At 50.5% G+C, this 22,564-nt stretch overlaps 1 protein-coding gene and 1 long non-coding RNA gene across 2 annotated transcripts; one reads left to right on the top strand and one right to left on the bottom strand.

Moving 5' to 3' along the window:
• Positions 1–3,888: 3,888 nt before the first annotated feature.
• On the bottom strand, positions 3,889–14,999 carry Rp1l1 (RP1 like 1). The gene is made up of 3 exons (XM_087912177.1): positions 14,382–14,999; positions 11,051–11,192; positions 3,889–9,726 (listed from the first exon to the last, which is right to left on the bottom strand). The coding sequence occupies exons 1-3, from the start codon at positions 14,997–14,999 to the stop codon at positions 4,877–4,879; spliced, it is 5,610 nt and encodes a 1,869-aa protein (XP_087768303.1). The 3' UTR covers positions 3,889–4,876.
• On the top strand, positions 6,118–10,656 carry LOC148120239 (uncharacterized). Its single transcript, XR_015739467.1, has 2 exons — positions 6,118–6,256; positions 7,420–10,656. It is a non-coding gene; the product is annotated as an uncharacterized LOC148120239 (long non-coding RNA).
• Positions 15,000–22,564: the final 7,565 nt, after the last annotated feature.

Genomic DNA, 22,564 nt, shown 5'->3' with positions numbered 1-22,564 from the left:
CGGTCAATAAAGTTTGTATCTGGAAGACTTGGGTGCTGGGATTTGGTGGAAAGGGAAGTGGGGGCCTGCGAAAGAGGGGTATGTGATATGGATGTCCAGGGACCAGTAGATCTTTTGTTCACCGTGTTCTATGAAGGTTTCTTTTGCTTCTGTACAAATGATATTGAGATATGGAGAAGGTCTGGGGTCTGGACCCAGTATCACTTAGCTGTGTGACCACTTCTCCACTGTAAGTAAGTTGGATGTAGGACTGGTCAAGCCAATGGAGTGCCCAACTTCTCTATTATTAAAGGGGGGTGGAGCAGAAGTCCTGACCAGACCAACATGACCCATTCCTGGGTGTGAACCCTAGACATGGGCTTAGGCTCCTTAGACATTGTCAAGTTATCCTTGTGGGCCTGAACCTCTGATCCCTAATACATGAACCATAACGATAGGGCAGAAGGGTTGCTCCACTCTCTAACCATCCGAGCCTGAAAAGGTTTTGTGTTATCATGGATACTGAGAGCCCTTGTAAGCATTTGGGTGATAAAGGGTTTGAATTTTTATCCAAGGGTCAGCTGAAGCTACAGGAATGCCACCTTCCCAAGAGATGCTCTGCCACAGAGGCCTGCACAGCTTAGTTGCCATAGTGAGAGAGGTGTGAAGGATATATCCAGGTCCCCACTTAGCTACAGCCACAAAACTCCTTATCTCCAAGTGGGAAAAAACAGTTCAAGTTGTCCATTAGCAGCGAATGCTTTAAAAGATAAAAGGCAGAAATATTTGCGGACCTAAAGTAGGTGAATTTTTAACCAAGAGAATCCCACAAAGAGATATGTTTTCAGCGTGACACTGGCCTTTAAGGAGCTAGAGATGGCCAGCTCCTGATATCTGCCCACGAGTAGAACATTACTGGGGGCATCATACAATCATCCCAGCAGAAAGAATCCTACTGAAGTCACTTTCCTAAGCTTTCGGTGTTTGCAGTAAATTCACTCAACAAAGTGTTCAGTGCCTTTAATTAAGTTACTTATTCACACACCTGAGATTGAGAAGAAAGATAGTAGTGAGATACAATGGAAGGGGACGTGGACTTTGAGCGTGTGGTACCGTCCTTGAAGTCCTGGCTTTGCAGCTATCTAGCTGGGTCAACGTGGGCAAGTTTCTGTATCTCCCCTACGCCCCTGTTGCTCTGTTTGTGAACTGGATGTGAAAAGGCCTGTCCGCATACCTGATAGATCCAGCTGGAGATTATATAGGGCTGATTCTGAGAATGGTGCGGGACGGTACCAAGTGCATTGTACACACTGAACAAATGGCCATTACAAATGCCCAGTGTACGTGTAAGGACGCTCCTTGCTTGCATCTGCTCATTTGCTTCTACAGCAATGTGGGGTGTGGGGTGGGGGAGGGTGGGCAGAGGGAGAAATACTAGTCAGTCCATTTCATAGTGTGCAAACTGAGATTTCTGCACTGGATTTGACCCCAGGTCCTCCAATCCTAGGTCTCAAGCCCGTTCTACTGGTTTTTTTTTTTTGTTGTTGTTTTTTTTTTTAAATTTATTTTGCTGGGCTGGAGAGATGACTCAGTACAGCGGTTAAGAACTGTGCCTGCTCTTCCAAAGGTCCTGAGTTCAATTCCCAGCAACACATGCAGGCTCACAACCATCTGTAATGAGATCTGGTGCCCTCCCGAGGAAGAGACCTGGTCAGTCATTCTCATCAACTTAGACTATGAAATCCAATAGAGGCTGCCCCAGAAAGAAGAGGCACACATGCAACCAGAATTGGTGTAGAAGTCAGAGGACAATTTGCTGGAGGGAGTTCTCTCCTTCTGCCATGTGGGTCCTGGGGACCAAGCTCAGGACCTCAGACTTGGCAGCAAGCACCTTTACCCACTGAGCCATCTTGACAGTCCCTGTCTGCTCCTGATGAGGTTCAGGTCAGCAGAGGGTAAGGCTGGTTGCTGCTGGCATTGGGACACCTCTTGGTGATGGCTGGAGATGGTGTTGGAGATGAGGTACATTCTGGATGCTTCCTGACAGCTGGGACTGATGAGAGATGAGCCACTGTGCACACTGCCACATCTGGACCTCTGATCGCACCTAGGCCACCATGTAATCTGCTGGGAGAGGGGGACTGCTAAGGACTAGCCAGTTCTCCCCTCTGATTGACAAGTGGCTTCCTAGAGTGTGGTCATCCAGGTCTCCCACCCAGTGTCAATATCAGCAAGCTGCTGATTGACTGTTGGGAATCAGTTCAGCTTCCAGGAGCACTGGACCCCAAATATATAAAAGGGTGAATGCATGTGTGTGTGTGTGTGTGTGTGTGTGTGTGTGTGTGTGTGTGTGTGTGTGCTTTTATAATTATTGTAAAAACCTTAAAGAACATCTCACAGAAATATTAGAATATGTCAGATTTTATACAGACCTTCTTCCCCCGTGGAATCGTGACGACAGACATGCAGACCCACCTCTCCTTGGCATCAGATGGCTACCACCAGTGATATTATGAATGACAAATCTGGATGTGGCTTGTGATTAAGACCAGGGAAGTGGACGAGATCCAGAATTTTTGTTTCCCACTAAGGAGTGCCCTACTGGGACAGAATGACAGCAAAGGCCCGCTACGGAAGGATGTGGACAGAGGGCACCTAGGTTTTAAATATCAGAAATAATGAACAGGGCCAGTGAGGTGACTCGGCAAGTAAAGACACCTGTCACCAAGCTTGAGGGCCTGAGTTTGAGCTCCAAAGCCCACATGGAGGAAGGAGAGAAGCAACTCCATAAAGTAACCCTCTGACCTCCACACACATGCCGTGGCACTCAAGTGCCCATATAAAATAATAAATAAATGGACGTACTAAAAGATTTAAATAGTGACAGAATGTTTTTAAAACCAACAGCAAAAGACATATGCAAACCAATTGTTTTTCAAAAGAGCTAGGAACCCAGGAGAAAAATGAGTGAGCTTAGTCATATAATTTATAGGGAAGAGGTTTTGCTAACCCCCAGACAGGGCTTTAATTTTGTAAGTACTCCACTATATCTAGAATGGTACCACATGAAAGGAGATTCTGAGCTTGCCCATATAGCCAGCATCCAAGCTCTGCTTTTGAAGGTCAGTCCTGAATATCGGTGAGCACTGCTGGGAGCTTTTATTTTGGTTTGCTTTTTTGAGCCAGGGTTTTGCTATGTATCCCTGAATGGCCTCGGACTCACTGTGAAGCCCAGGCAGGCCCTGGATTCATGATGCTTTTCCTACCTCGGCCTCCTGAGTGCTGGATTTCCCAACCTGCACTGCTATACTCAATTTGAAAAAAGTTTTAAGAACAGAAAGAAAAAAAGAAAGAAAATGGAAAATTTTCTTTTTCATTGGGTGAATCTGCAATTCAATGTAGCCCCAGTACTGGAGAGGCGGAGGCAATAGAATCTGAAGTTTGACGCTGGTCTGGGCTACAAAGCCAGCCCAGGCTACATAGCAAGATCATCTGAAAGATTATCTTTCAATGAATGGGTTTGGGAGATGGCTCAGCAGGTAATGCTCACTGTGCAAGCCTGGGTTTGGATCTCCAGAATCCTCTAAAAAGCCAACTGTGGCTGCATGTGCTTCAAGCCCTTCAAGTCCAGGGCTAGGGAGGCAGAGACAGGCAGATTCTGGGGGACTTTGGTCAGCTAGCAAGTTCCAGGTTTGACAAGAGGTCCTGCCACAAAAAAAAAAAAGAAAGAAAAAAAAGACTTTTCATTCTCAGCCTGTAACTCTGCATGCGCTTGCTAGGCATGTGCTCTGGCATTAATATAACATGGCGGGGGGGGGGGGGGAGAAAGAGATCAATGATAAGGGAATGGTAACATTTTTCTTTCTTCTAATACCATCCATAAAAATTGTTCAGGAATTAAAATATGAATTTGAAACTTTTAAAGCATTTATCTTATTCATTTATAGAAAGTCCTTACATATTTAAGTGTTTGAGATAGCAGTGTGCAAACATTATACAGAGAACAAGCTCCACAGAACATTCAGAAAAGGATGGCGAGCTATGCGATTGGTCCCTTTCCAGCGCTGTCTCTGATCTCTGGTTGACAGGAGGTCACTTTTCCTTCTGGCTCTTTGCTTCCCCCCTTACAAACAGTAGGCATTGTGACAGATAGAACCTAAGACACTGGGGCTGAGAACAAACTCTATTTCATGACCCTGAACATATCTGTTTTTCCCAAGTATTTCACATCTGCCGAGTCACCACATATATTCCAGACCGGCAGAAAAGTACCTCCAAGTCAAAAGAGGTAAGTGTTCCCAGAGGAGTCAAGGGGGGAGTAACTGGGGATCAATAGTGAGAGAGAAAGCAACTCCCTCACAAAAGCCAACGCAAGCAGAAGCTCCCAGGCATCTCTCCAGACTGTTCTATGCTCTTGGGCTGTGTGGACAGAGGAACTGACTGACGTCTGATAACACGTCAGGCTCACAGCTAACACTTTACACTGGGCGTGGGGACCTTGAAGTTTGGCTCCCAGGGACAGTGTGGTGTGGTTTAACCTTGGCAAGTCCTTTCCATTGTCGTCACAGTCAAGGTCGAACCTAAAGCCACAAATAGGCTAGGCAAGCATGCTGCCACTGGGTTATAGCCCCAGGCCCCGAAGCAATGTCTCTCTAAGTTGTCCAAGTTGACTTTTGAACTTGCTCTATAGCCCAGGCTGGGTTTGAACTTTCTATCCCCGCTCCTTAGCCTCCCGAGTAGCTGGGAAGCTAGGCCTGCAGCTCCAGGGTGGATCGCAGTTCTTTGTCTTTGCCCATGTTTCTTGTACATCCCCAGTGGCCTGAGACTCTCTCGGGTATGTGGGTAATATATGTATGCAGGCATCTCTCAGACTCATCACTATCCTATCGTTAGATGTCTAGAAATCTAAATCGTCCTTGACAAAGCCATCTGACCTACCCCCAAGTTGATTACAAACCAAACTTCCAGCTGTCCCTTCATCTTCGCCATGACAGACTTCTCCTTCCCCCTGCTTTGGAGGTCTTGGGCTGGAGGGGACTTCTTGTTCAGAAAAACTTTCCGGGCACATCGTGGTGACTTTTCTCTCCGCATGCGAGACCTGACTGTGCTTGTCTTTGGTGCACTTGAGTTCTCCCCTTGAAAGGTCTTCTTCTGAGCTCTTCTGAGATACCTGTGAGCAGCTGCCCAAAGATGATGCCCGGGAGCAGTGTGCCACATGGTGGCATTGGGGGTCTGGCCTTCTGTGACACTTGTGGAGCCTCCCCTCTTGGTCTAGGCTGTTGTTTTCAGAAACCACCGTCCTCTGGCCCTCTCTGGAACTAACCCAAGTACCATTCTCCCTTTCATCTTGACTTCCTCCTTCTGCCTCTGGCTGTCTTTCTCTGCAAGTGTCTTGAGTATCCACAGAGTGGCCACCATCACCCTGTCTTCCTGAAGCCTCCGAAGCTTCTCTATCCCTAAAGCTCTGGTATGGGGCTTCTCCCTTCTTGGTCCCACCCTCCTCTAACTGTCGGCTTTCTTGTGCAACACTGACCTGGAGTTCGCTTTCTCTCATAGTGGCTGCATCTTCTTCTGTCCCATGGCAACCAGCTCCTTCTACATTGAAGAACTCAGAATCCTTCTCTTCTCCCAGCCTCGGTCTCCCTTCCCTCTCCCCTCCCTCATCTACCCCAGGCCCCGCGGTCCACAGCAGCTTCTGCTTCCTACCAGTTCCCTGGACAGATCTAGGGTCCTCCTGAGGCACAGCCATCCCTGTCTTCTGAGGGGCCAGCTCCACGGCCTCTCCGTTCCTACCTCCTTTCTTGTTCTGTAGAATCTGCTGTAGGTCAAAAGCCTTTCTGACCGGTGCGCTGGAGGCTGCTGTGGCATCCTTTGGGAATCGAGGGGTCATCTTCTTCTTCAGGCAGACTTCACAGGGACAGAACTCATCCCTCGTGACCCCCACACCTGGGCTGGTCCCTAAGGCTGTACTGAGAATGGGCCCATCCTCCAGGCTGAGGGAGAGGGCGCCCTGGCCAGGCAAGGCTGAGAAGTTACGCAGACCCTGAAGACGGCGCCTGCGCAGCTCTGTTTGCAGCGATGTCTGGCCTCGGAGGGCTTCTCTGGGTGGTTCCGGAACCATCCTCCCTGCCCGGCTCTGGATCTTCCTCACTTCCCTAACAGTGCTTGCTTCAAGTCGTCGGCCCACATCCTGCTCCAGCTCAGTCACCAGCTGGTCCAGCAGGCTGTCGTCGGGAAGGTTCCATCGGGCTCGGAGTTCTGCTGTGGCGCTAGCCAGGTGAGCCATGAAGTCTTTCTCGATCTTTTTCAGCAGCTTGGACACCCAGATGGGGTCAGGGTCCAGAGATTCCCTGTGGGCTGTGGGCGTGCTCGTCTTTCTGGTCCCTGAGCTGGTCTTGATACAGGCTTGCTTGCAGTCCGTTGCAGCCACTCCGGACATCTCTCCCAACCCCGTCTCCAATACACGGACCCTTTGACTCTCACTAACATTTGAGTTGCTCTCACTGAAGCTACGAGGGGACTCTGTGGGTTCCTCTCTCCCATCTGGGGGCCCAGAGGTAGTATCTCTTCCTTCTTCATGTTTGGACGCTCTGGTGTCTTCCGGTGAACACTCCCCATCCCGAGAGCCAGCTCGGAGCCTTTCCCGACTGCAGACTCCAGCCCTTTCTTCTGGAAGCTCTTTCCCATGGACGCCATCTTCCTGCAGCCTCCCTTCTCTTACCCTCCCTTCTGTCTCTTGGGATTGTGCCTCCTCTTCCAGCATTGTGCTTTCCACTGATTGTTCTGGAGCCTTGTCCCACGTCTGCTCCCTGCCACTTTTATTTGATTCCTCCCCACTGGTGGCGCAAGCCCCCACCTGGGGGTCAGGTGAGGCTGTGGAATGATTCGGTACCTCTGGGTACCCCTGGTTCCTGGAGTCAGGCCTTGGTGAGGGGATTTTCAAGGGCAAATCTGCTCTCTCGGCAGCCGTGGCACAGGGCACGCTGCCCTCCCCCGAGCCTCCAGAGCCACTGCTGACATCTACACCAGAGGAGGAGGTGGGGGTGAAGTCCTCAGTCCCCAGCAGAACCTGGTGGGAAGTGAGCTTTCTGAGGCCAGTGTCCATGTCCAGCTGGCCTTGCCCAAGCACACTCCCAGGCCACAAGGCCTTGGAGATGCTCAGAATCTCCTTGTACTTGGGAGACTCTTCAAGCCTCACATTGCCATCTGGAAGACCCAGATCCTCATCAAAGAAATGGAGCCTGGCCAGGCAGGCAATGAGGGTCCCAGCAGAGTAGCTGAGCCTCTGAGCTACAGTGCTGGAGACCTCTGGGAGACTGCTGGGCCGGCCTGGCTTGGAGCCCAGCAGGGCCTTCATGATCTGTGTGGAGGCTGAGACCCTGCTGGGGAGTGCACATAGGCTCACACCATGGTCCACAGCGGTCCCTTCTCCTATTCCAGCTTCTGCAGGGGCCTCGACTCCTCCACCTGATGCTACATCATGGCAGAGATCACCTCCTGGTTTGCAGCACACAGACCCAGTCCCAGGGAGGTCTCCTGTTGTCTCTGGCTGCTCATCAGTGGCCCCTTCTGGGGATTGCTGGCTGGCTTGAGCCAGTTCCTTCAGGACTTTCAGAGAACAGCCATCACCAAGGTCCTCCTCAGCACTTTCTGGACCATCACTGGCCAGCTTTGTGGCCTCGCCTTCCATATCACATGCCATGAGTGCTGGCTTTTCTGGGATGTTGCCTAGCCACTCACGAACCACAGCATCGGGAGAGGAGGAGGGTAGAGCACTGGGTGTCACACCACCATCCCCTTCCTGTTCCTCAAGGCTTCCCTTGATGCCAGGGAACTTGCCCAGCAGAGTCTTTCTGGGCTCTGCCTGACCGTCATCTTGACCGTGGTCACTGCTGGGGCTATTGCTGCTTGTAGGGTCCTTTCTGGAACATGTTTGCTCCTGGGAGGGAGTTGGGCAGAAGCTTCTGGATCCCCAGTAGGCCTCAGAGGTGGGGGCCTGTGTTTGACCACCGGGGCCTGTGAAGACAGGGGATGCTGCCACCTGTAAGCTGCAGAAATCTTGGTGGGTTCTTGGATCTTCTGCCTCAGGCCATGTGTCCAGCAAAACAGAGGCTGAGAAAGACTCAGGGTCGGCCCCTGCCTTGTCCCATAGGCGACCAACCTCTCCACTGTGGACAGGTGTGGGAGCTGGAGAATGAGCTGGGCACTCGGTGTCCCCTGCTGGCTCTGCAGAGCATGTGTTAGAATGGTAAAAGCTGGATGCACAGTCTGAGTCACCCGTGGGTAGGATGGTGGCTATGCTGGTGGCCTGTGGGTCTTGAAAGTCAAGAGAACTGGAAAATGGCGATCTAAGATCCCCGGAGGCCTGATTCCCAGCACTGGGTGAGTGTGGAGAAAACTGTGGTGCTAGGCCTCCTGGGTAGGCCTGTTCTCCTTCCTCAGGCATTTGCTTTTGCAAGACGGTGTCCAGTGAGGATGGAGTGTCCCTGCAACAGTGACATTGTCTGGCATGGCCTTTCTGAGCCCCTTGGTAAGGGACAGAGGCACCAGGTAAGCACACAATACCAGCTGGCCTCTTCTGCTTTTTCTGCCTCCGTTGGGCTGGGGCACCGGCAGGAGCTGGGAGAGCGTGTCTCTGTGTGTCCTGGGAGGCAGAATGGCCTGGAACCAGGGGCAGTCTCAGCTCAGGCTCACTTCGGACCTCCTGGTACCTGGTGCCCTGTGTACACTTCTCTGTCTGAAGGTGCATGTGGCTCAAACATGAGAGACTCTTGGTGGAAACACAGGTCCTGTCACCTTGGGTGGCTTGCCCCTGGGAAACCGTGACCCTCGCCTGGTCTGAGCTTCTGTGGTGCAGGTCACAACACTCCCTAGACATCTCATGAGACTCAGCACTGACTGATGTATCAGAAAGGGCCCTTTCTATACCTTGGGTCTCAGATCCCAGGCCACAGGGTGCTGTGTCCTCTAGACAGCGGTCCTTACCAGCTCCTAGCTCAGCCCCACTTAGGGAAGAAGTGGAGGAGACTGGATGCAAGGTGTCACTGTCTGTCTCACCTTCGGAAGTCCAGGGACAGCAGGAGCCTGGCTGGGCACTTCTAGGGTGCCTGGGACTTGAGACTGGGCTACTGTTGTTATGTCCTTTCTTATCATTGGCCCCCTGGTTCCAGTGGCTCCTGCATCCAGAGAGCTTATTCAGGCCCCATCTCCTCCTCCGAGTTGGACCTGCACCCCCAGAGGTGGTCAGAGGGTTCCTCCAAATGTCATAGTTGGGCTGTGATTGCTGGTCCGTATCAAAGGCTCCCTGGCATCCTCCATCACAGGGATCTAGACCCTGTGTCCCATGAGTCAAGAACCCCCAAGGGTGCCCCTCCTGTCTGCAGCAGAAGGGATCAGCCTCCCTCAGGACCTGGCCCTCCCCACTGGCTGGGGCGAAGACACTGGCATGCCCCACCCTCTGCGACCACCGCAGGGTATCCTCGCCCATAATTTGGAAGCGGACCTTCATCTCCACAGACAGGCTGCCATCTTCATTCATACAGACCTTCTTTTCTACGTCATCAGCAGCCACCAAGGAGCCTGGTGGGCCAGGTGTGTCCCGAGGGTGCTTGTCCAAAGCAGGCCCTGCCCAGGTTGGATGGCCCCTGGGGTCCGATCTCTCTGACATCAAGGGAAACTGCTGCAGCCTGCTGCCAGACCTGGCCCTTGAGTGCATCACGCTCTGCTTGGCGTTTGGTCCCCAGCAACCTGCTGTACAGCGGAGCAAGAGGAAAGAGAACAAGGCATTGAGTTACTGGAGAAAGCAGCCGCAGAAAGACAAGGGCAGAACCGTTCCAGAAGGACCTGTGGGTGCCACAGAGCACTAAGAAAGAACTGAGTGTGAACCCAACCCAAATCCACCAGCTACCTGTCGTTTCTGGATCTGCAGCTCATTAGTTCTGCTTCATTATATGCAGCCAATTGAATTGTTGCACAGAAAGCATCCTTCACAGAACATCCGCTGCAAATTAATGCTTGCTGAATGGGCACCGCACCATCAGGGTCTGGAGAGATTATGTGTTGGAGATGGAAACACACTGTGGGGATTCATTGACCTGGCATCAGGCTGCTGCCCATGAGCTGCCCATAAACTATAAACTGGTATCGTGGTGACCCATCTCCCTTTACAATGGCCAGGCTCTTGGGGTGAAAAAAGATTTCCAGGAGAGGTCTAAACACATGACATCAGTTCATGATAGTCTAGCCTGCCCCACAGGCAGACAAAAAGAGCTGGAGCCCGGGTGATAGAAAGTAGCCCTAGGGAAGAATGGCATCCTGAGTGAGCATGTCTTATTTTATCCCCCGAGCTACGCTTGATGGGATGCACCTTTGTCCAGCAGGACAGGCCTCACGAACATATCTGGACAGGAGAAAACATCAAGCAAGCCTGGTGGCTCTTTTAGCTTGTGCCCAGACATTGTCTTTGTCTCAGATATTGGTGTTGGTCATGTTCTTAATGGAGTCCCATGAAGGCCAACCCTTTTTTTATTCACCACACTCTATTATCAGTCCAACAGTTTTGCTGTAATTTTATTCTGCATTTATGAACATATGCATATGAAATAATGTATGTTTTAACATGATGTCTAAACCCTGGCCCTCTGTGAGCTTTTTTTTTAATGCATCTATATGTCTCAATGCATGGTTGTGGTGTGTTTTAATCATTGTAACCTGTTACAGATACCACTGCTGCCTAAGACAGGTGTGACTCTGAAGGACTTAATGCTATCTCAACTCATAGGGCTCAGCACCTCCATAATGATGTCCACTGGGAATCTTAATGGTTCCTTTAGACCCTAGAAACCTTGAGTTCAAATTCCCGTGTCAAAATCTACACTGGCCTCAGATGTCTCCAACCACGCTCTGCTCTAAGGCTGATATAAGAAGGAAGAAGCAAGAGAGACCCAAAGTGGCTGGAAGACCTATGAACCTGGCCAAAGCACCTTTTCCATGGATCTGGAGGTGCTAACAACCAAGCCTGTGGGGTCACTGTCCTGTTTGAAAGATTCAGGAAGGCCCGAAATTGACTCACCACGTCCACTCCTTGCAGTCACACCAGATAAGTTTCTGGTCCTGTGCCTTCCATCATTTTCCATCTCCAGATGTCTGAATGCCTCATTCCCAGCACACACCAGCAGGGAGGGACCATCCAGGAGTGTCTGCAGAGAGTCCACCTGGAGGAGGTGAGCATGGAGTTGGGAGCCTGTCCTGCAGAGACGCTCTGCTCAGGAAGGCCCAGGAAGGAAAAGCCCATTTCTTCTGCCCTTCCTAACCCTTGCATATACCATTCAGGGTTCCCACATCCCACTAGCCAGAGTCTGAGAGCCCACTGCCTGCAGAATCTCTGTCTCTGTCTCCACCAGCTGAGATCCTGTGACCACAGTTTACTCTGGATAGAAAGGAGGTCAAAAGCCCTAAGCTGCTTCCCGGAGCATACATCAACCACCCAGAATACATTTTATAAAGTGCTTGTAGCAAAACATTCAGTGCTTTCATACGGAGATCTGATTCTCAGCCTATCACATTCCCAAGTGGAGTCCTCTCGAGCATTTGATAACTTTCTGTATAATTCAAGTCAGATGCCTTTGCTTGAGTGAATCAATGCGGGGTAAGCCCTGCTTTCCGAGATAGCCTGACTATTCTCAAATTCTGTCCTTCTCTTAGACCCAGCTATGAATTCCATCTGAGAGTCAAGGAGTCAGAAGGACCAAGATTAGAGGGTTGGCGGCAAGGAAATCTAGAGAAGCAGCTCCTAAAGGCTGCCCCACAACTGGCTGGTGGATGAGGACATTCTTGTCATTAGTAAGCGGTCACCAAAAGTTGATTATTTCATGGACAGATTTTCCTGCTCGGTGGATGTCAGATGCCTAGTGGGAAGCTAATCAAACCAAACCCCTCTGATATCACTGCTGTTATGTAATGAGGACACCTATTGGGGGCAGTTTGTATTCACTGGAAAGGAATAGAGTTTTGTTTTGGTTAAAGATAGTCCTCATCCATTCTTTTTTAGCATCTCCATCGAGGGCTTACAGAATGCCCACTTAATGCCAGTACAAATCAGGAAGAGGGCAGGCATCACGGCAGAAGATATGAGGCAGTGGGCTAACACCAGTAGGATTTACTGTGTATCTGGCTTGTACACCTTTGACTGTAGCGCTTGAGAGGCAGAGACAGGTGGATATCTGTGAGTTCGAGGCCGGCCTGGAATACATAGCGAGTTTCAGGCCAGTCGGGGCTACATAGTGAGACCCTATCTCAAAACAAGCAATAGGAATTTACCTCTATATGCCCCATCACCCCTATAATGTGGAATAGTGGGGTGACTATTCTATGGAAGATTCTAAGTGGGAACCAGCTGGGAGGCTTCCCTTTATGAGGTTGAGCTGTGTTCCCATAGGATGTAATATGCATTTCCAAGGCAAGGAATGTGGACTGCTTTGCTTTTCTATGGACCACAGACACCCAGGGATGAGAGTGACTCTCATGCTCACTAGAAGACCGTGTGGAGATGATGTGGCTTGGGGCAGAAAGTAAATATGGTACTTTTGCTTTTGTTTTGTTTCTTGAGACTACCCTAGAATTCTGGGTCTCCCAGGCTGGTTCCCAGCATGCAATTCCCTTGCTTCCATCTCCTGAGTGCTGGGATCACAGGCATGTGTCACCACACATGGCTCAGATGTGTATGTTACGTCTCTTCCTATCAGCTTTGAGCTTTGCTGGTTTAGTAGACTCAGGACCCAGAAGAGAAGGCTCCATGAAACTAGAAGTTAAGATAGTCACGGGACACCCCAAGCTAATGAACCAACCGGCAGCAGGAGGGTTCCTATGCAGGATGATTAACAGGTTCTGATTACCAAGGGGAAGTCTGGCTTCTGTTCACAATGGGGAAACCCTTGTTGGGAGCCTTGTGTGATGGCCATGTCCAGCAGGAAAGGTAACAAAAGACCCCAGCAGCCCTCTATAAGAAGGGCCTCAGAGGACTCATCCTGCTAGCATCATGGTTCAGTCACTCCATTGGATGCATGACCACCATCAGCAGAAGGCCAACAGAAGGTGGAAGGAACACTAGACGAAGAGTAGAAGGGACAATGTGAACACTAACGACAGCCTTGTGTGAGGTTGCCTGGCTTTCTTCATAGCTCTCTGAGAGATGTACGATAACCAATTTCCTGGCTTTTGCTCTTGATTGATACTACCTTGTGCAAGAATTCTGGGAGCTACTGACTTTGATAGATTTTGAGAGACGATAGCAAAGTGGGCTTGTAACCAAACTAGAAGGCAGAGAGTGCAGAGATGATGTGGGTTGGGGCAGAAAGTAAATATGCTTTTGTTTTGATTCTTGAGACTGCCCTAGACTCTCTGTATAGGCCAGGCTAGTCTCCAGTGTGCTACGCTCTCGCCTCTATTTCCCCAGTGCTGGAATTCTAGGCATGCGCCACCACACCTGGTTAGTAAATACAATTCTGACTATGGGAGGGAGGTCCCAGGGCTAAGCAGAGACAGGACCAGGTGGTGGGGAGATGGAACTAGATCAGCCTAGCTCAGTTTCCCGAAATGCCTGCCTTTGTCAGAGATCCATCTTCTGCAAGACCTAGAAAGGTACCAGCTACACTTCCTAGGTTTTGTAGTGAGGACTGCGTGCAGGCTGGGTTCTCCCTCCACTGGGTGCCTTTGATCAAGACTGAGAAGGAAGCTGTTCGGTAGATACCACTTCATCCCGCTTCTGACTGAGGTTGCTGTGCGCATGTGAGAATCGGGAGATAATGGCAGCCGAGATGGCCATGGCGGACTCATCCCTGGGCATTGAGATGCAGCTGCTCTTGCTGAGCGCTGCTTCCCAAGCTTGGCTGTCCGCGCCACCAATGAGTTCTTAAACTCAACATTCACGGTGCTTCCAGCAAAGGCACGAGGACCTGCAGTATGTCGTGAGCCATCTCTGTAAACCCAACCCCGGTCCCATACTCCAGCTTTCCAGACCTGCCTCCTAATACCCTGCATTACATTTCTCAATGCCCAAGGGACCCTGAGCGATCTGTTTCCTGCCCTAAACTCACATGGAAATACACTGTTGAGAGGATTGTATAACAAATGAGAAGTATGTGCAATGCTCAGAGCCTGCTACATACTAAGTACTTACTAAATGGGAGCTTTGAGTAAGGTGTCCTGTCCGAGTCCATGTCCGTGTGTCCGTGTGCGTGTGCGTGTGCATGTGCGTGTGTGTGTTTCTGACTCAGGTCCTCATGTTGGCCTCGCAAGCGCTTTACCAACTGAGCTATCTGCCTAGGCCTGATGATTGTTCCTTGGCTAATGGATTTGACTCAGTGTCTTCACATTCTACACCTTTAGTTAGAAGGATGCCTTACCTTCTTCCCACTGGCTGTGTACACCTGCTTCACAGGGAAGTGCAGCAGCTCGGAGGCTTTGCCGAGGAAGGCCTTCAGGTTCCTGGTGTTCCTGTGACTGACAACCACTGTCTCCTGGCACCTAGGATTCCCATTCTTCACCAGTGTCAGCCTCCTCGGGGCCATGGGACCCTTCCAGGAAGAGGCCATTTCTGGAGCTTCATGCCCACCTTCAAAACCCCGTGACTGGCCTGCAGAGGGGCTTTTCCTTTGCAGCTGGCCTGGCTCTCTGGGAGTTTTCAGGGGCTTCTTATCAGAGCAGAGGTAGCAGCCACCATCTTGCAGCTGCTCCAGAGCGCTGAGGCCGTGTAAGCCCCGGGGTGTGGTGACAGAGCGCACACCGAAGGACAGAGGCATGCGCTGAGACAGCTCATCCATGAGGGCGCTGAAGGTCTTGAACGTGCGCTGGTGAACAGCCAGGCGAACCCCAGCAAATCGGGAATCCCCCCGCTTGAGGAAGGTTATCTTCTTAGCTGGCATCACCTCGGTGACAGAGGGAGTGTGAGCCACAGAGGGCAGGAGACACTGCCGGTGGCTGGGGACAGGCGCATCTCTCATGTCTCCTGGGGAGCTGTTCATGATGTGGAGGCCCAGACAGCTACAGCAGAAAAGGAACGGAAGTTCAGAGGGCAAGTCATAAATCAGGACAATCTACTCTTTACCCTTCCTTATGGAGTTGCTTAATCCCTGACACCCCAAATTAGGTCCATCCAGCTGTGTAGAGACAGCTTGATCCATCTATGCTAAAAAGCAAAGTGTTAGCATTGGATTGATCTATGCCAACCGCTATGTCCCCCACTTGCTACTCATGTTACCCAGAAGGACAATGACTTAGTCCCATCTGTAGATTCAGCTTAGTCTGGGTAGTGGTTATAGTAAATGAATGAAATCTATGCCCTGGCAGTGCTGAAGCGTGCATGGGCAGCCCGCATGTGGCGGTTCTGTTGAATGTGTCCAGATTGCGTTTCACGGTATAAGTTGATGAGGACAACTGACCAGGTCTCTTCCTCAAGAGGGCACCAGATTTCATTACAGATGGTTGTGAGCCACCATGTGGTTGTTGGGAATTGAACTCAGGACCTTTGGAAGAGCAGGCAGCGCTCTTAACCTCTGAGCCATCTCTCCAGACTTATAAGCATGCTAAAATTGGTACCCACACACGCTCCCCTTGCCACACATCCACATGCCTTCTAAGTTCCTCTGCGAGCCAGCCAACTACTAAGTATGGGGGGAAAGCCCTGAATGGCCTCATGTCTTCTAAAAATATAGGTAGACAAAACAAATAGCGACACTCCCAGGTAGAATGCTAGACACGGAGGCAAGAGCTCTGGGCAGCAGGCTTCCCTCTTCTGTGGTCTCTCCATGAGTCCTGGGGATCCCTATCTCTCTTGACTCCATTCCTCCAGCTGTTAGGTGGAGGACTGGGGTACAAGCCCTGGTACCAACTCTTCTAGGGACAGGGACTCAGACAAGGAGACTTGAAACCCTTGTCTATATAACCTACTTCACTACTTCACATCCTGTGTCTTTTTCATTAGATTGCTGTTTGCACTGATATTAAAAATAAGTTATAGGGCTAGCAAGACGGCTCAGTGTGTAAAGACACTTGCTGCCCACACTGGTGACCTGAGTTCTATCTCTGGGACTCACATGGTGGAAGGACAGAACCAGCTCCCATAAGTTATTCAAGGACCTCCATGGGTGTATGTACCTACACACACAGACACACACACACACACGTACACGTACGCGCACACACACGCACCCCTCCCACACACAAATAGATGAAATGTTTTAAAAATACAACTTTTTAAAACTGTTTCTGTGGTCCACCTAAGTCTTTCCTATGGGTTGTTATCAGCTTGCTGGCACCAACAGAGAAATTAAGGCACAGACCTGCCCCCACTACGCATTCCCACTCCCACTACCCTGTGCAGCCCTGGTGCCTCCCACAGGAAAACTACAAACTTTTTTTTTCTGCCTCTTCTGTCACCCCTTTTCCCTCTGCCCATGGCAGCTAGGGTGCTCTGAAACCCAGCTTCTTCTTGTGTTCCCAAACCTTCCTGGTTCTCCATATCTGTAGAAAAAAAAATCTTCACTTCTTTCTTTCTTTTTTATTAATTTTTATTGAGCTCTACATTTTTCTCTGCTCCCCTCCCTGCCTCTCCCCTCCCCTTCCACCCTCTACCAAGGTCCCCATGTTCCCAATTTACTCAGGAGATCTTGTCTTTTTCTAATTTCCATGTAGATTAGATCTATGTATGTCTCTCTTAGGGTCCTCATTGTTGTCTAAGTTCTCTGGGATTGTGGGTTGTAGGCTGGTTTTCTTTGCTTTATGTTTAAAAACCACCTATGAGTGAGTACATGTGATAATTGTCTTTCTGTGTCTGGATTACCGCACTCAAAATAATGTTTTCTAGTTCCATCCATTTTCCTGCAAAATTCAAGGTGTCTTTCTTTTTTCTGCTGTGTAGTACTTCATTGTGTAAATGTACCCCGAAAACTTCACTTCTATTCCACTACTCAAAGGCTTCTTCCATGTGTCCTCTGTCACCTCTGTGAGCCTGGCCTCTTCTCACAGAAGGACTCTAAGGTTCTCCTGTGAGGTGGCCCTGGCTTTCTGCACCCCACTGTGGCTGTCCTCTCTGTTGAGACCTCTCCAACCCCCATTGTTAGCCTAGCACCCCCCACAGCTCCTACCCTCCACGCCATGCCTTTACCAGCTTTCCCCACCGGGAAGAAGAACTCGTCCTCTCTGAGGCCCCCAGCCTGGTGTCTGAGAAATAAAGGTCTACTGATGACCCTGAGCCTCGTAGAGCTTCCTGCTGGGGTTAGATCTGAGCTGATAGGGTTAGAGGAGGATTTTCGTGACTCAGGAGGGCTCAGAGCCACAATGGACATCCCCAATGTGCATATGGGAAGCTACCAGGACCACAATTCCATCCTCCCTGGCACTGTTCTTTATGTAGCCCCATTTACTGGACAGAAGAGAACCCTCCTCTCCTTTTCAAAAGCATAGGGCACAAAGGAGCCTGGTAATCCTCTCATCTCTGGACAGATGTATAATTAGCTCCCGAGACCTCCTCCCTGCCAGCTAATCCCTGCAAGCTGCTCCCATTAGGCCTCTAGCCAATGTTACTGCAGGTCTAAGAACGGTTACTTCCCGGTGCCTTCCCATGGGGGCTGTCCGTCTCTCCTGATGCTCATTAACAATGACAGCCTTTGCTGAGGACCCCAGAGAGGAAGGAGACACCATACTGCCCTCAGCACCACCATGGATACGGGCATCATCGTGTCTCTCGTACTATCATGTCTACCACATCAGCATGCCCCTGGAATCACATGTCTACTGGAATCGTCATGTCTGTCATGCCCCACAATGTCATTGTGTCCCAGAGATTCGTTCTTTCCCAAATATTATCATATCCTCCAGTCAGCATATTTTCCAGCATGTCTCTGTAAACTTCAGCATAACCATGTCCTTGATTGATATCATCATGTCCCCAGCACCACTGTGTCCCACAATGTCACCATGTCCCACAGTATCATCATGTCTCAAGCATCGGTGTTTCCCGGTAGGTATCACCATGTCCTCTAACACCACCAGCAGATAGAGCTCCTGCCTCTGCAACTCTGCTTGTGCACAGGCGCCCAATGGGACAACAGTTGAGCAGGACACCCAGGGAAAGCCAGAAATCTCAGGTAAAGACCTCCTTGGCTCCCCCAGGCTCCAGGCAGAAGTGCAGCATCACAACGCAAGGACCAGACAGACCCAGGGTTCTGGCATTCTTTTAGATGATAATTGTTCTCTGAATTGGGATTTCTGATCACCAAATAGACTTCATGGCCGCACGATCCTAAGTGCCAAAGCAGAGCTGGCGGTTCCTGACTCTTCTCCCAGTGAATGCCATGCACTGGAGTGTGACAACATTGTGCAGGTCACCCTCACATCAATCAGCACACACCCCCTCACACCATTCATACACATGGACCCAGGGTTCCATTCATACCCTCGGACCCATGCAAGCATACTTTTATGGACACACACACATTACACACATGTGTGCCCCCATACTTTAAAAGGAATCTCACTCCCAGGAGAAGGAGCTGGAGCAACAAGGCTGACCGGCTGGGATCTGAGAAGGGGACACCATGGAAGACATTACAGGAAGATGTGGCACCGATCTCTAACCTTGTGAACAGAGTCCGGGAAGGTGAACCCTTGGTTCTGTGGGAGTCACCAACAAGAGGAACTTGTAGTCACAGGCATGGGAGTCAAAACAAGGAAGAGCCCCTTCTTTGAAGAAGTGTGACATGTCTTTTGAGCCCTTCCTCTTCAAGCCCCTCTGGTGTCACCTGACTGTTTGCTCACTCGTATTCACCAAAGTTTACTGAACATCTGCTGTTCTAGCCTATATATTGGGTTGTAGGAACGCAAAGACTAAAATGCCGCGGCACCCACCTACGAGGCCTGTGCACTCTCATGTGTTCAGTAGATACACTATGATGAATGGGTATAGCTTTCCCTAACCTATGTTCCCATAACCTAGTGGACAGCCAAGACAGCAGGTGTTGTGATATCCTTGGTGAATGAATGAATGACTGGGAGAAAGCTACAAGTGATTGTGAACATAAAGGACTCAGCTGGTCCTTGAATATGGACTCTTCAGTAACAAGAGCCTTTGGTGGGTATGGATTGGGGTGTAGGTCATGGGATTTAAGCACTGCATTACGTAAGCTAGCCAGAGTAGCACCACCAGCAGCAGCGGCGGCAACAGCAGCAGAGGGCACCCACACTTCACTGGACACAGAAGTTAGAGCTGAGCTAGGAAAGAGCCTGGACTGCAAGGTGTGCTAAGGTCCCTGTTAGATCACCCAAGTAACTCATGCACCACAGGTTAAGTCCCCTCTCCTACAGGCAGCTCTTCAGAGGCGATGCAAAAGACGAGGCACTGGCCAATAAAGAGCAGAGTGCATCTTAATTTCCCCTCCTAGTTCCCTCCTTTCTTGGCCTTTATCCTCCCTCCAGAGGGAGCCTTGAGACATCTTGCCTTTCTTCATCAGCCGAACTAAGGCTGGCCCAGGCAGCATGAACAAGGAGCCCATAATTGCAGAATCATTCACAGCACAGAGAAGATAGCTCCCTTGACATTTACGCTCACATGAAGGTCCAGGAAAGGTGGACGATACAATGGTGTGTTTCCTAGCACCTCTGTCTTCCCAGTTAGGGAGTCACAAGGGTAGAACTGGTGTAGAGTACATCCAGAAAAGGGGCAGCCCCCATCAGGCAATGATGGGATCCACTGATTGCAAGGAATGCTTCCTTGGTTTCCTAAGCACATGAAAGCGCCTCTCCCCCTGCCCATGGAGTCAGGGCCACCCGGGAATCAGCATCTTGCTGGAAGTCTGGAACAGATGCTCCTGAGCACAGGGTCTGTGTGGTCTGACCATCCCACTGATGGTGGAGTATCCCAGGGAATCCCAGGGCCTGAGGACACTGAGTCTGCCTGGAGGGGTGGAGTCAGGAAGGATGGAGAGGGCAGAAGGGTGCGGGGATTTCAGGGGAAGTGGACCGAAAGCAGAGGCGTCCAGCTTGGGGGTGGAGAGGTGGATCAGAGAAAAAACAGATTAAGGGAGAAAAAATAGAAACCACAGGAAATACTCAAAAAGGTGACAGACCAATGGAGGAATTGGGTTGGGTGGGCCCTGGAGGCCTGGGGGAGGAAGCCGTTTAGCTGGCCAGAGACCTGGAAGTGGGCTCAGTCAGGGGAGCGGCTGGAGGCCAGTGAACAAGTAAGATAAGTGAATTCAGGAAGAGGGTAAACATGGTGAGAGAAGTCAGCAGGCAGGGAAAGGGACAATGACATCACAGTCAGACCTAAAGGAGATGGGTAGGAGGGAGGCGACATGCTGGAGACCTTGAACAGCTGATGGTTTACACACAGATGCTAAGAACTGTAGGGAAAAGGGCACATGATGACTGTGAATGGGGTACTCACAAACAGGAGCAGTGCATCACCAAGCACGGAGTGACTCCTGTGTGTCCGATGTTGGCCAAACAGAAATGAGGCACAGCTGAGAGGAAGGGAAAACTCCTGTACCCGAGTCCTCACCTTTTGACACTTGAGGGACCTCCTGCTTCCTGACTCAGCTTGGCTCTGCCAGGAGCTGGCTAGCAGCTGGTTGGCTCCGCCGTGCTTCTACGGCTTCTCCAGCCTCAACCATAAAATGGTGCTGCTCTAAAGACCTGTACACGAAGTCTTCCTGAATCTGGGAGTCTCGAGACATCCAGAAGATACTATTTCTAGGGCATTCTTACCTCCTATCACAATGATGAGGGAAAGTGTAAAAAAACAAGACCTCCTTTCTCTTCTGCATGCGTTGCTGAGATTTCAGCACCCTGGGCCTCTGATGTCCTCCTACAGATTCCTGCCAAGATCCAGAGCCCAGATTAGGATCGGGGAAGCACAGAGCAGAGGGACAGTGGAGACAAACCTCAGGGCTGGCCAGGGAACCTGATGGTGCATGATTTAGCCAGGAAAGTGTTTAAACATTTTTTAATCCCGCAGCTGCTAGGAAAAGGTTCCCAATTGTTGATAAAGATAGACAACATCCATGACAACTAAGGAAAAAGACACCTCGGGCAGGAAAAAGCCTGGTACTGGCACAGGAAGGAGAATCCCTGGAAACTGCAGAAAAGCAAAACAAAACCCAGCGTCGGAACATCTTCCTGCCCTCCACCCCGCTCCACTTGCTAACATTCTCTAGACAGTTTATCTGCAGGGGAAGCCAGCCACAGGCATGGCCTCCACTTCAGGGGCTGAAACGACAAGTAAGATGCGCAGTCTGGCCTGGGGTCGTCAAAGGCAGGAAGTGGAACCGGTAGGGGTCTGAGACCTGGACCTTGCGTACTAGAATGCCTGACTAATGTGTGTGCATCAGTTGCTGCAGGACTGGGAGAGGGGGTGTCTGCTCGGTGGGGAGGACTGGGGGGAGGGGTGTGCAGCCAGCAGAAAAGTGGGGACGGTGGAAACTGCTCTTGCACCTGACTGTGGGCATGCATGTATAAACAGCTAAAGAAGAAAGATCTGCAGCTGCCGGGCTGAGGGAACTGTGGAAGGTCTGAGGTGTGCGTGAACATAGTGGGCATGTGCACACATGTGCTTTTGCATGTATACATGCACACACACACCACCACCACCACCACCACCACTGACTGTCCATGGCCCTCAGAGATGAGAAAGCAAGCCAAGGGCCTACAAGTTAGTAGTTATAAGATGAAGCCAACGGCATCAAGATGAAAACATTAATAGTAGGCAACAGGGGGAAGTTAGAGAAGACAGAATAGGTGGATTTGGGGTTGGGGAGGTGGCCCTGCAGTAAGGGACAAAACTGACCATTGGTAGCAGTCAGGATGCTAGGGGATGGCTTAGTTACGTACTTGCCTTGCAAGCATGAGGGCATGGGTTCAATCCCCAGAACAAAGGAAGGTAGGCAGGCAGGAAGGCAGGTGGGAGGGGGAGAGAAGGAAAGAAGGAATGAAAGAAAGAACGCCAGGTATAATGTATACTGGTGTGAACTTGCAACACTAGTACTGGGGAGGTAGAGTCAGGTGGATCCCTGGGGCTTGTTGTCCACCTAGCCTACTTGGTGAATTCCAGGCAAGTGAGAGACACTGTCTCAAAAAAAAACAAAACAAAAAGATGGATGGGGACTGAGGAAAGACTCTTGAGATTCTCTGTTAGTCTCCACACACGTGCACGGGCTCACACAAACACCGTACCAACACACATAGAAGTATGTAACACACACGTACACACACACACACACACACATACACACACACACACACACACACACACACACACACGGGGGGGGGATATAGCATAACTATTAAAAAACAATCAGGACAAAAGAGCCTTGACCACCAGGCCTGCAGTAGGAGAAGCCATTGGTAACTAAGAGGTTGTTACAGCCATTGCTGCAGGGAATCTAAGTGCTGCAGAACACTGAGCTCTTGAAGGTTCTGAAGGAAGGGGCAATGCAGCTGCTGAGGAGCCCCAGCCTCCGTGTCACAGGAGGTCCCCCAAGGCTGTTGAAGCTGTGAACTCCTAGACTCTAACTGCAAACACTAGGCCTTTGGG

Source organism: Myodes glareolus, chromosome 12, assembly GCF_982192425.1.
Source record: "Myodes glareolus chromosome 12, mMyoGla1.1, whole genome shotgun sequence".
Lineage (NCBI taxonomy): Eukaryota > Metazoa > Chordata > Mammalia > Rodentia > Cricetidae > Myodes > Myodes glareolus.
This window is presented reverse-complemented; position numbering and strand designations above follow the sequence as displayed.

Excerpts from the sequence above, each read along its gene's own strand:
- Rp1l1 (XM_087912177.1), bottom strand. The coding sequence starts at position 14,999 with ATGAACAGCTCCCCAGGAGACATGAGAGATGCGCCTGTCCCCAGCCAC. Across the intron at positions 11,193-14,381 it reads ACACAGCCAGTGGGAAGAAG|GTGGACTCTCTGCAGACACT; the intron begins GTAAGGCATCCT and ends CACCTCCTCCAG. Across the intron at positions 9,727-11,050 it reads GACTGCAAGGAGTGGACGTG|GTTGCTGGGGACCAAACGCC; the intron begins GTGAGTCAATTT and ends GCTGTACAGCAG.